The 16,299-nt window shown below is 33.8% G+C and overlaps 1 protein-coding gene across 1 annotated transcript; it reads right to left on the bottom strand.

The window, feature by feature from the left end:
- Positions 1 to 2: 2 nt before the first annotated feature.
- On the bottom strand, positions 3 to 16,168 carry sepsecs (Sep (O-phosphoserine) tRNA:Sec (selenocysteine) tRNA synthase). The gene is given in 12 exon segments (XM_058783463.1): positions 3 to 438; positions 2,236 to 2,326; positions 5,063 to 5,156; positions 7,236 to 7,327; positions 9,119 to 9,248; positions 9,334 to 9,407; positions 9,410 to 9,435; positions 10,193 to 10,346; positions 11,564 to 11,722; positions 13,011 to 13,129; positions 13,243 to 13,397; positions 15,827 to 16,168. Coding segments are annotated over 12 exon segments (1,455 nt in total). The 5' UTR covers positions 15,941 to 16,168; the 3' UTR covers positions 3 to 191.
- Between the last annotated feature and the right edge of the window lie 131 nt (positions 16,169 to 16,299).

Genomic DNA, 16,299 nt, shown 5'->3' with positions numbered 1-16,299 from the left:
TAATGTATTTATTGTCAGTTAGGGTATACTATCAAACACAGGTCAAAACGCATTTACTGAGCATGGAGAAAACAAACAAATGCATTTGTGGCCATATGTTGATATATCAACATTCACACACAAAGTTATTGCCACAAGATCAAATTATGAAAAAAATGATTCCTATGTCTTCAAATCTTTTAACCAGAGCATCAGGGCACGGTTTGGTCGTCCACTTCTTCGGCTGGTGATCCTGACTCACTCTTCTCGGCAGAAGCTTCTTTGCTAAGGCTCTTGAGGCATTTATCGAGTCTCTTGATGCACAGTGTTATATCATCTCTGGTTATTCCAATAGCAGAGGCCGCGTTAAGATACGGGCACGGATAGGCATCCGCGTGCGACATGAAGCCACGAAACGTGTGTCCGCTCACGGTCTGCTCCACACCCAGCGGGACGACCCTGCAATGAAATATTACACCAATGAACAAGTCTTCTGAAAAAAAAAGTGCACTGAATGTGCACTTATAGCATACTTTAAATCTTAAAAGTGGATTTTTAAAAAACTACTTGCAGAAAATATAATAATAATGAAATAAAAGGCCACTTAAGTGACTTGTTTAACACACTTATGCACCCTTTTAAAAAAAAGTGCACTTTGTAATAATGTACAAATTTTTACTTTAAAATAATACAGCAGACTTTTGATGAATGCACAGCCAACCCAGAATACAAACCGAATTTAGATGTACTTTATCTAAGGGTATGCCATTTGGACAATAAAAACAATGCTCTCCATTAATTGTGCCATCCTAATATTACCACTACAATGATTAATTTCTAGCCAACGATGATAAATTAAACTGGTCCTCTAAAAGATTGATGAGGACACAGAGTCTCTCTGTTATGCCGATACAGACAGCAGTTATTTTCCAGCAGAGTTCAGAGTTGTCCTTGCTCTTTCTAAATTCACTGCAGACACTTCATTGGGTCTTAAATTCTCCTGTCATATTTATTCACTGCAGATAGAGCGCATAGTCTGTGACAGACTAAAAGCAGGTGGAGAGGATAATGCTACAGGATAAACCCTTGAGAATAAGAATGACTCCCATTAAAATAATGAAAGCGGACAGCAGAAAGAAGGTTTCATTAATATTACAGCAGGTCAACTAGTGTCCAGCAAAAAATATTAAACAAATAGGTTTTTTTTTTTTTTTTTTAGTACATCACTGTCTCAGCAATGGATGCTCTGCAGTGAATGGGTGCCGTCAGAATGAGAGTCCAAACAGCTGATAAAAACATCACAATAATCCACACCGATATTCAATACAAAATGTTTGTATTAAACAATTCCATCATGTTTAAACTTCAAACTGTTGTTTCTAACTTAAAAGTCCTCTATCTGTAATATTGCTTCCTCCACTGAAGAAAAGTAATCTCATCTGAATCAAGAGAGAAATATGCACATATCATTTACATGCAAAAACAGATCTAAACAAATATATCCGTGGATTTTGATGTGAGAAACAACAGGGGATGAACTTTTCACTGAAGGAAGAGTTATTATGGATTATGAACTGGTATTTTGGCCAGAAGCGACAGTTTAATGTTAAAATGTCTTAATGATATATTTGTTATTACTTTTGGCTTCACAAGATGTTAATTGATGGACTGGAGTCCATCCTGGCTTTTTATTGATATTATTATTGTGATGTTTTTATCAGCTGTTTGGACTCTCATTCTGACGGCACCCATTCACTGCAGAGCATCCATTGCTGAGACAGTGACTCAAAATTTGTTTTTGATGAAAAAACAAACTCATCTACATCTTGGATGACCTGGGGCTACATTGACAGCAAATATTCATTTTTGGCTGAACTATTCCTGTAAGAGAAGAGAAAATATTGCTTTGGGATTTAACATATTAAATCAGTCATCTAGTATAAAATACTCTAAATTGTGAGCTGTCGTTTATCGTAAAGGATAACAAGCACATTTCTGCATCACAAAATTTAAACAAAAACTTAGTTAGTGAGGCTATGTATTATATTACAAGAGGCATACAATTAGGTATGTGATCATACATACTTTCTGGTTGTCAAACAGTGGAGCATGTTTCTTCTCTACTTGAACACCTGTGTGAACTTGACGAGACTGAGTTCCCATCCACTAATCTTTTTCTCATTTTTGCTTTCAGGTTAAATTAGAGGTCAACAAATACTGAAAAACAAACAGGTGGCGGAGCGGTCAGCAGCTCACCTGGCTCCAGACACCTGTCTGGTGAAGAGCATTGAGCCCAGCTGCGTGACTGCTGCGGTGCTGTGTGTCTGGAGACGGTTCAGAGACATAGCTGGAGAGCACAGGAAAACCCATCAGACATTTGCATGAATTTAATATAACATCTTCGATTATCATGACAACACTTCCCTTATGAAAAAGTTCACTTTAGCATAAATTTAAAAATAGTATTTATCACAGAAATAATACTTAAGTGTGAACTGAATGTAATGTTTTCAGACACTTAATTGCATGTTAATTGCAATTAAATGAAAATGTATGCGTTTAAATTTATAATAAATGCAATGAGATGAACTTTAAACTGTCACTTAACTAAGACTTAAGTACATCTTTAGAAGCAATTTAATAATTTTTGGAAATATGATTATTAAAGTGTACTGCAAATGTAATTATACATTTGTAATGATGAAGTTGCATTTCAGTACATTTAAAATATATTAACTTTAAATGTAATGATAACACACTACATTTAAAATTATAATCAAGTACTTTACATGTGATTTAGACTGTTAGGCAACACATCAAATAAGTGTACTTTTTAAAACACAACAAAAGATTAAAACGATCATTTAAAATGTACTTCAGTGCACTTTAGTGTGTTAAGTAACAGTCATGTGTCTCTCTTTAAGTCTCTTAAATGGCCTTTTATTTCATTAATGTATTTTCTGAAAGTAGTATATGCCATCAGCCAATCATCCTTACTTAATCATCCTTAATCATGCACTTAATTGTATGTAATGTGCGCTTGTAGTGTACTTTACAAATTAAAAGTGTGTATAAAAAGTCTACACACCCCTGTTAAAATGCCAGGTTTCTGTGATATAAAAAAAAAGAGACCAAGATAAATAATTTCAGAACTTTTTCCACCTATAATATAAACTATATCCTGTACAACTAAATTAAAAAACAAACTGAAATATTTTAGGAAAGGTGGAGCAAAAATAAAAAACTAAAATAATGTGGTTGCATAAGTGTGCACACCCTTAAACTAATATGTTGTTGAAGCACCTTTTGATTGAAGCACCTTTTGATTTTCAGTCTTTTTGGGTATGAGTCTATCAGCATGGCACATCTCGACTTGGCAACATTTGCCCACTCTTCTTTGCAAAAACGCTCCAAATCTGTCCGATTGCGAGGGCATCTCCTGTGCACAGCCCTCTTCAGATCACCCCACAGATTTTCAATCGGATTCAGGTCTGGGCTCTGGCTGGGCCGTTCCAAAACTTCAGTCTTCTTCTGGTGAAGCCTTTCTTTTGTTGATTTGGATGTATGCTTTGGTTGTTGTCGTGCTGAAAGATGAAGTTCCTCTTCATCTTCAGCTTTCTAGCAGAAGCCTGAAGGTTTTGTGCCAATATTGACTGGTATTTGGAACGGTTCATAATTCCCTCCACCTTGACTAAGGCCTCAGTTCCAGCTGAAGAAAAACAGCCCCAAAGCGTGATGCTGCCGCCACCATGCTTCACTGTGGGTACGGTGTTCCTTTAGTGTGTTTTTGTGCCAAACATGCTTTTTAGAATTATGGCCAAAAAGATCAACCTTGGTTTCATCAGACCATAATACATTTATAATGCATTTTTGCAAAATCTAGCCGGGCTTGGATGTTTTTCTTGCCACCCTACCCCATAGTCCAGACACATGAAGAATATGGGAGATTGTTGTCACATGTACTACACAGCCAGTACTAGCCAGAAATTCCTGCAGCTCCTTTAATGTTGCTGTAGGCCTCTTGGCAGCCTCCCTGACCAGTTTTCTTCTCATCAATTTTGGAGGGACGTCCAGCTCTTGGTAATATCACTGTTGCGCCATATCTTCTCCACTTGATGATGATTGTCTTCACTGTGATTCATGGTTTATCTAATGCCTTGGAAATCCTTTTGTACACTTCTTATGACTGACAGCTTTTAATGCTTTGGAAGCTCTCTGCGGACCGTGGCTTTTGCTGTAAGATGCGACTCAGAAACTGTCAGGAAAAGCCTACTAGAACAGCTAAACTTTATTTGGGTTTAATCAGAGGCACTTTAAATGATGGCAGGTGTGTACCGACTCGATTTAACACGAGTTTGAATGTGATTGCTTAATTCTGAACACAGCCACATCCTTAGTTATAAGAGGGTGTGCACACTTATGCAACCACATTATTTTAGTTTTTTATTTTTACTCCACCTTTCCTAAAAGATTTCAGCTGGTTTTTAATTGAATTGTACAGGTTATAGTTTACACTAAAGGTGGAAAAAGTTCTGAAATTATTTATCTTGGTCTCATTTTTTTTTTTACATCACAGAAACCTGCCATTTTAACAGGGGTGTGTAGACTTTTTATATCCACTGTGTTTTAAAGTACACTACAAGCGCACATTAAATACAATTAAGTGCATGATTAAGGATGATTAAGTAAGGATGATTGGCTGGTGGCTCAGTCCCAAGTGGGACACTTTTTCACACTGAAAATGCTCAAAAAAACAAACAAAAAACTTTAATATAAAAGATGTATTTTAAATGTTGCTCGCACATGAAAATATTCAATCAAAATACGTGACCACGTTTGAACGGTCGTCAATAGAGAAAGATGCTCTGCTTGGCCAGATGGTGTAGTTACAGGATCTGCCAGCGGGGACTAACAGGCTCATGCTAACTAGCCAAACCCTGACTCACGGGTGACATGCAAAAGCTATTTTTAGAATCATTGTTTATTTACAGAGAAAATGTTCTCATGAAATCCTTGTTTTTTGAACAGTTACTTAACTCTGGCTCATATGACATTGCACTACACATGATGCATGACTCCTCACCCAGTGATATTGGATTGTGTGGCGTATGCAGCAGTCTCTCTCCGTGTCTCTCGGCTAGAGCGCTCAGCTCCTGCGCCAGGTGACCATACAGCTCCTGCGGGTCGTACAAAACTCCAGTTATAAATAGCTCTCCACTCTACACAGCTTTTTTTTTGTGTGTCGCACATTCTGTTTTCTGCTAATGTTGCATTTCTGTGTCTGTTGGCCTACAGTAAACCCAGCACCTGCTTCCCTCTCCAGCCAGCCCAGATCTCTCCTGATGCAATCTGCATTCTGCTTTCCCATCTGAAGCTTAGTATAATTGCATCACAGAATGAGCTGTGTTGGCACAGCTGCGTCCACCACTGGGATCAATTACAATTGAACTGTAGGAGGCCCTCAGGTTATGGGACCCTATTATGATGCTGTTAGCAAGACTTCTGAGATCTACAGTATGAAAACACAGAGTCCTTGAGGGTTCATAATATACAGAAGCTCACATTATGCAAATGAAATTCATCCTAGCAACCAGTTGAAAACCCCTAGCAACCACATAGCAACACCCTAGCAACCACCCACAATACTCTAGAATTCTGGCACCGAATTTTGAAGAGGCAAAATAAAATAAAAAAGTAGTAAAAAACAAAGTATAAATATTGTTTACTTGGTGTATAATCACCCTTGTGAAAATGAAGTGTGCTTAATTGTAATGAATGTGCATTTTTAGTGTACATACAATCAAGTCTTTTTTTTTTTTTTTAATAAAACGTGCAGGTGTAATATTATACTATTACAATGCTATTATAATATTATAATGAAATAAAAGGCCACTGAAATGTAGTTAAAGAGAGACACTTTCATCACTTAAGTCCACACTTAAGTACACTTAAAAGTTTTACTTTAAATACATTTTAAATACTAATAAATGTTGACTAAAATACTAAGTATTGTAATACTAAGTAATACTTGATTATAATTTTAACTGTAGTGTTTTAATCGACATTACAGTTAATATACTTTAAATGTATTAAATTGCAACTGCATTACAAACATGTAAATGCAAATATATTTAAATACAAGTCTCAATAAAAAGTTACATTAACATATATTTTAGTTTACCATAAATGCTTTTAAGTACATTCAGCAGTACTTTAACCATATTTTAAAGACAACAGAAATAATCACATAATTACATGATCACGTATTTACATGACCGACTTAAGCGGGTCAAAAAAGCAGTTAATTGCATTTAATATAAATGTAAACTATAATGCATTTCCATTTAATTGCAATTAACATGCAATTAAGTGTCTCAAAACATTACATTCAATTCACACTTAAGTATATTCTTTTAAAATACATTATTTCTCTAGTACTCTTTGTAAAAGTATGCTCAAGTGCACTTCTTTTTCACAAGGTTACAGTCCAGAAATTCATTCTCCTCTGGCTAAAACATGTTAGAAACTGACTCTGCCCACAGAGAACATCTTATCTAGTCTACAAAGAACGTAAATTATTAATAATCCGGATGCATTAGTAGTGAATCAATAAGCTCTGTAAGTTTCTTATCACATGAAGGCTAATGGATGTACTGGAGTCTCATTGGGAAACGTTCACACCTGCCTCTATACCAGCGCTTCTCAACCAGAATGACTTTCAATTACTTGAATTATACTAAATCTGACTAAACTGAAATGCTAAAACACACACAAAACAAAAATGTACATTGAAATCATATTTCCTTCATTTTTCCTCCCTCAAATAACTGTTATTTTTATTTAATATTTCAACAGTCCCATTTCTGTTAATAAAAATATTTTTGTTAATATAATGCTTTCCTGTAGCTCAAATAGTAGAGCATGGCGCTAGCAACGCCAAGATCATGGGTTTGATTCCCAGGGAAAGCAAGAGCTGATAAAATGTAAAAACTGTAACTTGAATGCAATGTAAGTCGCTTTGGATAAAAGCGTCTGCTAAATGCATAAATGTAAATGTAAATGTAATATAAAGGCAGCTTTGCCATAATTACATCAGAAATACCAGATGAACAAACTAAAACAGAAAAAAAAAGAAGCACTTTTTAGACAAACTAATAAAAATGACAAAAGCAAAATATTAATAAAACAAAGTCTATAAATAATACTAAATCAACATTGATACCACACAGCTATAATCAGAAAAATTGAGTTTTCACCTTTCTCTCAGCCAAGAGTTTCTTGTAGCCGTTGGCTCCCAGCGTGAGCAGCGTAATGAGGACGTCTAGAGACGGAGACGCAGAAGCTCGACCTGCACAAGAGCACATCATCTCAATCCTGTAATGCATTAAGAAATGCTTATCATAGTAAGACTTTATCGCAGTTCATAAAGGGAGTCGAATACAAACACAACAGCGGTGCATGATATATCAGTACCATTACAGTTAGCTGATTTTAGAAGAATTTAGCAGTATTGACTGCTTCATTTTAATTTAATAACAAAACCTCAAAACGAATATCATTTTTTTTCATCCTGTACAATATAATCAGTTTTTTAAAGATTGTAGCGGTAATGACCGATGTCGCATGTTTATGCATGCTCATATTTGCATTTAGATACGCATCTAATGCTTAATCTTTAAAAGCACAAATAACAAAATACAACATGATGTTTTGATGCATAAATTCACAACATTTAAAGTAAGTGATTTTAGTTTTTAATATTTAATTTAAAATACTAACTGTATAAAACGTTATCTGCCATTACATGAAAATAATAATCTGCGTATTGCTGTCAGCCTGAATTTTAATACTGTTGCACCCCTGATCGTGATGCATGTACAGTACTTGGATTTGATAACCTCTGCAGTAAAAATCATTTCATAAACAATTTCCCTTTCTGTTTACAAGTAAAAGAGTTGCAAATGAGAATCAGAATGTATTTTAGTAAACTATCATCAGGCATTCTGAAAAACTGCAGCAGAGCTGAAGTAACAATGGACCAAATTGTAAGTGCGTCCCCCTGTCTAACTGTCTCTAGCGCACTCAGAGAATCAATATTGGTAGGAGTGTTTGGGGTTTCCTCTGCAGTGCAGAAAAAGGTGGGAGGGATACAGTATGCAGGAGCCAGCAGAGAGCGGCAAAAACACTCCAAAACTCTTCCTAGATCTCTAGAGACAGCTTATGCAAGAGGAAATACATGATGGAATATTACTGTACGGACTGAGAAATGCACATTCAGAACATATTCAGCATGTTTTACCTTCAGAGATCAAAGCATTCATGCATTTCTTCACCCTTTAACATGTCTTTGGGAAACCAGGGTAAATTTAGGGTAAAATGGCAAAATTGCAATACAGGGCATCTAGGCTTGCAAATTTTCACAACTATTGTTTTATACGCTAAGTGAATGTTGTGAATTTGCCACACCATTCAGCACAAATAACTACTGTCAACCAGTAAAGATGCAAGAAAAGGATTTAAGAAAAGTTCATATCAAAGCATATTTTAAATATAATGTAACACTACAAATAAAGTGTGATAATACCACTTAATTTAACATTATATTGTTACATCAATGACACAATAACGATGAAACAGCACAGAAAACAGCTGAAAAGAGTTTTTTTATTGAATAGGCTTTGTGTGAGAACAATAGGAAAAACTTTCACTCATAATGCCCAGCATTGCATTTTTGCTAAATGTAAGCATGTAAGCTTTTTCCCATCACTAGACAAGTATAACTAAAATAAAATAATACATCTTGTCAAATACTAACTTTGTAAATAAATGCATTTACTCCAAAAGTGATAAGTAGTCATATGGCTGATGCATTTTTGTGACTTTAGCAAGTAATGTAATTTTTTCCTCAGCAAAGATGTTGTTGGGTAAATGTTGGCTACTGTTAAGTGTAGTTTTTATCCACATTTATTGTAAATTAAGTATTATTTAATTACTTTATACAAACGTTGCAGTTGATAGTTAAGGGAACTGCAGTATTTTTCAATTGTATCTGTAACTAAATGCATATAGATTTCAGAAATAAGTTTTGTATAGATCACTCATCTATAACATGTTTGCATTTTAAAGAGAATAAGCATACCTGGATACATCTTACTGATCTCCTTAATGAAGTTTTCATCAAACCCTGCGATGATGGCACCACCAACAGGGACCATGAAGTTTTTATCAAGACTTTGGACAAAGGCATCGATTCTCCCAACGCGAGCCCCCTATAAAACACTTCATAAGCCAATTCGGTTTCACTGAATAAAGTCAATTTTGTAGTAAATTTACACAAAAAAGATTAAATGTTACCTGCTGAATAAGGTGCATACATTTGGATGACTGCATTCCATAAGCATTATTGACTATATGGGGAATATCATGCTTGCGCACAGAACAGCAAGTTCCTCGAGCCTGTAAACAGACAACAAAATAAATAGATTTTAAATAAATGAAATTACTAAATAAATAAATAAATATATTTACAAAATTCAGGCATTTTTGTCTAAGGCCTCCATCAGGGTTTCATTCATTCATTCATTCATTCATGCATTCATGAAATAAATACATACAGTCAAACCAAAAACTGATATTTGATATTTTTTTTACTAGTGGGTGCAGGACAGTATAGTTCATTTATGTAAGTGAGGATAGCAAAATAAAATAAATGGTGAAGTGTTTTTTTTTCTCCCTTTAATTGCTTTAAAACAACCTTTTTACACCACAGGCTGAACAAAATCAAGCATTGCTTGGTAATTGGTTGACCTAAATTGATATTATTTAATTGTGTACTTAAATTTAACAGCTGACAGCTATTCAACCGAATTCATTGCATACCTTTCTATCAAAGTTATCTGACATTATCAAGATGAATTTGTTCTGAAACAGTTTAACTCATCACATTTTATTACCATTTTCTAAACTACAGCGAATAAACTGATAATGTGAGAAATGTTGAAAGTGTCTGAATACATTTTGGTTTGAATATACACGCATAAGAGAAAAAATATAAAATATGCGAGTAAATAATGACAGAATTATTATTATTATATTATTATTATTTGGGGGGCTATTCTGTAATACTTTACATATACATGCTTATAGAAACGTATCCTGGCCAAATATGATATAGTAAAGAAACTATGTATTTTTCTGAGTGGTTTTGACCTGCCTGTCAGGGACACGTGGAGCAAAGCAGGAAGTGGTGGAGTGGACACACAGGATGTTTTGAGCTCCCAGCTCCTCGATCTTCCTCTGCACTTCCTCCAGGTTTGTTCTCAGCTCATCTCCTTCCAGCACATTCTCTATCACCACAGGCTCAAAGCCTTTCAAAGATGAAAAACATGTAAGATTCTCTATTAAACTTCTTTTCTACACTAATAAAAAAAAAAAAAAAAACGGTGCAGAAACAATTTCCACTGAGAAATCGCTAGTAAATTTCACAATTAATTACTAGAAACATCAAGTAACACATTGAATTAAATGTGAAATTTTGAGGCAGAAAGACCAACATTTTAGAAAACTTACTGCCAGATTTACTAACAGCTTGCGCCAGTGCAAACCGTCTTTTGGCGTGAAAACAGTACTGTCAGGATTTACTGAAGACGTGCAGTGATGAATTGGCACTGAAAAGGCGTGGACACAGATATTTTTGCACCTGACCTTATTGAATATGCATTTGTAGGAGTTTCCCTTTCAGATGCAAAATTTATGGTAGAAGAATATTAAAATCAATCACACAACACGATTTACTAACGTTAAATTACTGGTATTTGCGCCATTATTTAACACCCAAGAAAAGCATGTCAGGTGGTAATCTGCGCTGCTCTTGGTAGATTGCTCTATGGAAATGAGATATTGTGTCTGTGTTCTTCAATGTGCGCATTGTCAGTAAATCACACGCAGAATTTTCCCTTGTTTAGTAAATCTGGCCCCTAAACTTAAAAACTTGAAAGAAAATTAGACAAAAACTAAAATTAGTTTCCTTGGCAAGATGTGAAGACGTAAAATTACTAAAACTGAAATAAATATATATTAAAGATAAAAAAATAAAAACTAATAAAAGTTCACATTAATCACATAAACATTTTTTTTTTTTTTAAATCACAAATTGACTAAAACTAAAAATTAAAATGAAAACTGAAAATATAAAAATAAAACTGAATTCAAAATATTATAAATAAATAATTATATCTTTTAATAAAAATTATAAATAATTTTTTATTTTGTGACAATTCGAATATTTAGTCAATCGTTTTGTTTCTTGATTAGATTAGTTTGTACTTTGTTGAGATTAGGTTTGTGAGTGTTGCGCTTAGAGGAGTTTAATTAGGTATACGCTGAAGATTTCGGTTTTATTGTCATATTTCTTTTTTTTTGTTAGTCAGTTAAATCACATAAATTGATTAAAACTAAAAATTAAAATGAAAACAAAAGCTAATTCAATATATACTATAATAGTATGTAATTAATCCTAAAATAGCAGTGGCTGAAATGGACTCTGCGGTGGGCTCCACTGAAACGGTCCCTCGGTGGATCTTACCAGCCGTCAGCATGGATTTGAAACAGGACTTCTGGTCGATGCGAGGCCAGAGGATATAACGCGCTCCTGGCCTCCTGTGTCTCAGTGTGAGGAAACACAACGTCAGACTCATTCCTGTGGCCATAGGGACCACGAAACACGAGGACACGCTCCTAACACCTGTGAAAACAGACACAGATCTGGGCTATTATCGCTAACTGGAACTTAAACTAAAACCACAAATACAATAAATGTCAACAAAAAAATTTAAATACAAAAACATTATTAAAGATACTTACATATTAATAAAAATAACTAAAATTATATGCAAGTAAATTATATTATATAGTTAAATAAACTACATTTTTTAGGGTTGTAGCTAGAATGGATAAAGCTCAGACCGGAAACGAACAGTGAAATTAATTTTCTACCTATTAGATTGTGTTTTATTAACGTCTACACCTACCCCAACCCTAAACCTACCCATACAGTAGTGAAAAAAATAGTAATTATTGTTATACAGTGTGACAATAATTACGCTGTATTGACGTGCACATGCTAAGTACCGCCATATGTATCCCTTACAGCCTTGACCAATTTTTAGTGCTGTCAAAATTAGCGTTAACAGGCGATTAATTTTTCCATTGTAACGGTGTTAAAAATATTTAACACGGGGGCAAAGCTAGGATTGGCCACCTCACTCACAACTGCTGCTTCAGTCTCTTTTTTCTTGACAAGAATTGTGTTTATTTACATCAGCAGACATCAGAAGTATTGGAATCAGCGATACTCGCCTTCAGTCATGAAAAAGATGCCATTAAACAAATATTTATGCTGTTTCTGCATTAATGTGAAGATTGAGTGTGAAATTATTGCAATATAAAAGTATATTTAAACACTTCATTGTTAGGTGGGATTAATCAGGATTAATTCGAGAGTGATTTCAGAAAAATTAATTAGTTTTAATTGTTTTTTTTTAATCGATTGACAGCACTAAAATTAATAAACACTTAAAAAAAAAAAATACAAATACAAAAGCACACCATAAATTTACTAAAACTTTAACTAACATTAAAGTGAAAATAGAAAAATAAAATCTAATTATTAATAAAAACTACAATAATATAAAAAATTAGGGAACACTTATTAACTATTAAGACTTTTCCCTCAATAAATTCCTAATTGCTGCTTATTAATAGTTAGTGCGGTAGTTGTTAAGTTTAGGTATTTAGGGACGTAGAATAAGGCATTAATATGTGCTTAATTCCTACTAATAAATAGCTAATATTCTATTAATATGCATGCTAATAAGCAATTAGTTAAGAGACCCTAAAATAAAGTGTTACCAAAAATGATACTAAAACAACACGGGCACAAATAAATTGTATTAAAAGACAAGAATCGCTGTTTATTCTGCTTAGTGATATTTTCCATTGTCAAGCGTATCATAAAACATAACAGACAGTACCTGTAAATTTGAGCACGTCCAGCACGACTGAATTAGTGATTTTATTCAGGAGGCTTGAACCGGCAGCTTTGGGCTGAACAGCAGCGATGTCCCCCGACCGGCCGATGCCGTGGATCAGTCTGAGAGGAACAACACCACAGCCTTTTATTACAAGGCAGGTTACAGCAGAACATTCTGTTAATGTTTTCCCCCAAATACTAGTTTCTTGAATGTTGAGATGTAGAAAACGCACCTGTAATGTCTCCTGGCCACCAGAGCGGAGGCGACTCGGCCCTCTCGCTCGCCCACACCACAGTTCCCCAAGAAGTTGTTACTGTCCATGACTGCCAGCTCATTCAGAAAGAGCTCGATGGTGCTCTCACTCCACCCCTCCTCTGGACATTTGCCCTGCGAGAAAACAGAAACCTGACGGTCTCAAGTACTCGTTTATGTGATTTCTTTTTCAAATTGTAGTTTAAAACACACCTGCAGCTCACGTTGGTTTCATGTGATTTTGAAAAACTTTTAAAGGTAAACAGAATTTTTCTAAAACATCAGGAATTATTATTTTTTTAGGGAGACATTTCATATATTTTACTAATTTTCTTGTCATACAAAGATCAGATTATGAGATATTTTAAAAGACTTATAACCTTTTCTTGTAAAAAAAAGAAGTTGTACTGATTGTGTAACTGTATTGTACTACAAATATTAAAAGTATATTTGGTTACACTTTATTTTAAGGTGTCCTTTTTATACATTTAAGTACTGAGTGATATTAATTAATTACATGTACTTACTATATGGTTAGGGTTAGGATTACCGTTACTTGTATGTAATTATGCATACTTTATTTTATTATAATAGTAAGTACATGTGTAACAGGGACACCTTAAAATAAAGTGTTACCATATATTTCTAAAAAAAAAAAACTGTACTTGCAGATAATATAATATTAATGAAATAAAAGGTCACTTAAGTGACTTAAAGAGAGATACTTTCGTGAATGTTTTAAGTGCAGTTAAAAATAATTACTTTGTACTTCAAATTAAAAGTTTTACGTTTTATTAATCTTGTGTCGTTTTTAAAGAAGTTCACTTTAATGTGTTGACTAACATACTAAAGCACATGTAAATTATTAGTAATTTTCATTTAAAATTCATCATTACCAATGTTTAATTTTAAAATATATTTAAATACATGACATACAAGTTTCAATAGAACTGACATTAAAGTATATTTTAGTTTATCATAAATGCTTGTCAGTACATTCAGCACTCTAACCGTATTTCAAAGACAATTATTAAAAGTAATTATGAAATTACACACTTTATTCCTACTTAAGTGGGTCACAAAGCACTCTAAAGTTCAGATAAACGCATTTAATATAAATTTTGGCTATAATACATTTTCCTTTAATTACAATCAACATGCAATTAAGTGTCTGAAAACATTACACTCAGTTTGTACTTGTAAATTAATTTTAATAGTAAAACCATAGGCTGTGTTTAATTATTGTAAGGGAAGTTGTAAAAGTAAGTTAGCCAGCTTACATAACCTTTCACAGTTACAGTAACTGTGTAGTACTTCGTCAGCTTATTTAGGCTAATAATATCCACAAAAAAAAAAAAAAAGCTATAAGGAATCGTATGAGCAGGATGTTAAAACAAACAAAATCTCACCTTTCAGAGCAAACACTAAATATGCCCCAGACATGTTCGTCACTTTGTAAACATTTCTGAGGTGCTCTGAGTCTATTTGCAGCGCGCTTCGTTATTTGTTTAAACTGGGAGTAGTGCAGCACGTGTTGTCAAATTGATGAAGATGTTTTCTTAATTTGCATGTTTTTCCATTTGCAGCATGTTGAGTCTCGGCCACCGCACATAGTAGTTAAGGCCACCTAATATAAAGTAGGACCCATTATTTTCATTTTAAAGTAGTGCTGTCAAACGATTAATCGCATCCAAAATAAAAGTTTTTGCTTACATATTATATGTATGCGTGCTGTGTATATTTATTATGTATATATAAATACACACACATGCAAGTGTATATTTCAGAAAGATGTGTTTATTTATCAGCAGTGCTGTCAAACGATTAATCGCATCCAAAATAAAGGTTTTTACGCTTTATATATATATATATATATGTATGTGTGTGTGTGTGTGTGTGTACTGTGTATATTTATTATATATATATATATATATATATATATATATATATATATATATATATATATATATATACATATACACATATACATACATACATACATATATATATATATATATATATATATATATATATATACATATATATATATATATATATATATACACACACATATATATATATACATATATATATATATATATATATATATATATATATATATATATATATACATATATACATACATACATATATATATACATATACATACATATACATATATACATACATATATATACATATACATATATACATACATATACATACATATATATATATATATATATATATATATATATATATAATATAATATAATATACATTACATGAATAAAAATATATACATGTAAATATTTTCAAAATATATACTGTATGTGTGTGTATTTATATATACATAATACATATACAAATATTATGCAAACAAAAACTTTTATTTTGTATACGATTAATCGTTTGACAGCACTTTAAAGTTCAAGTTTTTCACGAGGATTGACACCTTTTCTGAACATTGGTCACTAGATGACAAAATCTTAAAGTTTATAAAATGAGCTTCACGGCATTGAGGCAGGCTTCACTCAGACGAGCTCGTGTCATGAATGCAGTTACCTGCTGCAGAAGCAGTCTGATGAGCTGCTCGTGCCCGCGCCGAGCCTGCAGGCCCTGCCGCACATAAGAGGAGGACACCAGCCTCTCGCTCAGACTGAAGATCTCGCTGTTCATCTCGCTGCAGCTGTCCTCAGTCTTTATATCTGAGATGAGAGAGGTGTCTGCTGCTCCACGCCGCTGTAAGTCTGTCTAAACGGCGGCTTCGCTGAAGTGTCTGTGTGACTGTTGCGCAACGGAGGAGCAGAAACGAGGTTAAACATTTTCCAACATCTCTGAGTCAGCAAGACTTTCAAATCGATCAGCTTCTAACTGTACTGTTTACTTCCGGGTTTAAACTCCTCCTTTTGTTCGCGTCTTAGTTTCAAAGTAAAAGTCCCCGATTTACGCGCACCTATGTACCGTTTCAATGCAGTATAATAATGTTTAATTTTGATTATTATTCTCAAAACTTGCAAATTCACCCATAGCATCTA

Source organism: Onychostoma macrolepis, chromosome 07, assembly GCF_012432095.1.
Source record: "Onychostoma macrolepis isolate SWU-2019 chromosome 07, ASM1243209v1, whole genome shotgun sequence".
In the NCBI taxonomy this organism is placed as follows: Eukaryota; Metazoa; Chordata; class Actinopteri; order Cypriniformes; family Cyprinidae; genus Onychostoma; species Onychostoma macrolepis.
Note: the sequence above shows the minus strand (reverse complement) of the source record. Positions and strands in the feature narration are given on the sequence as shown.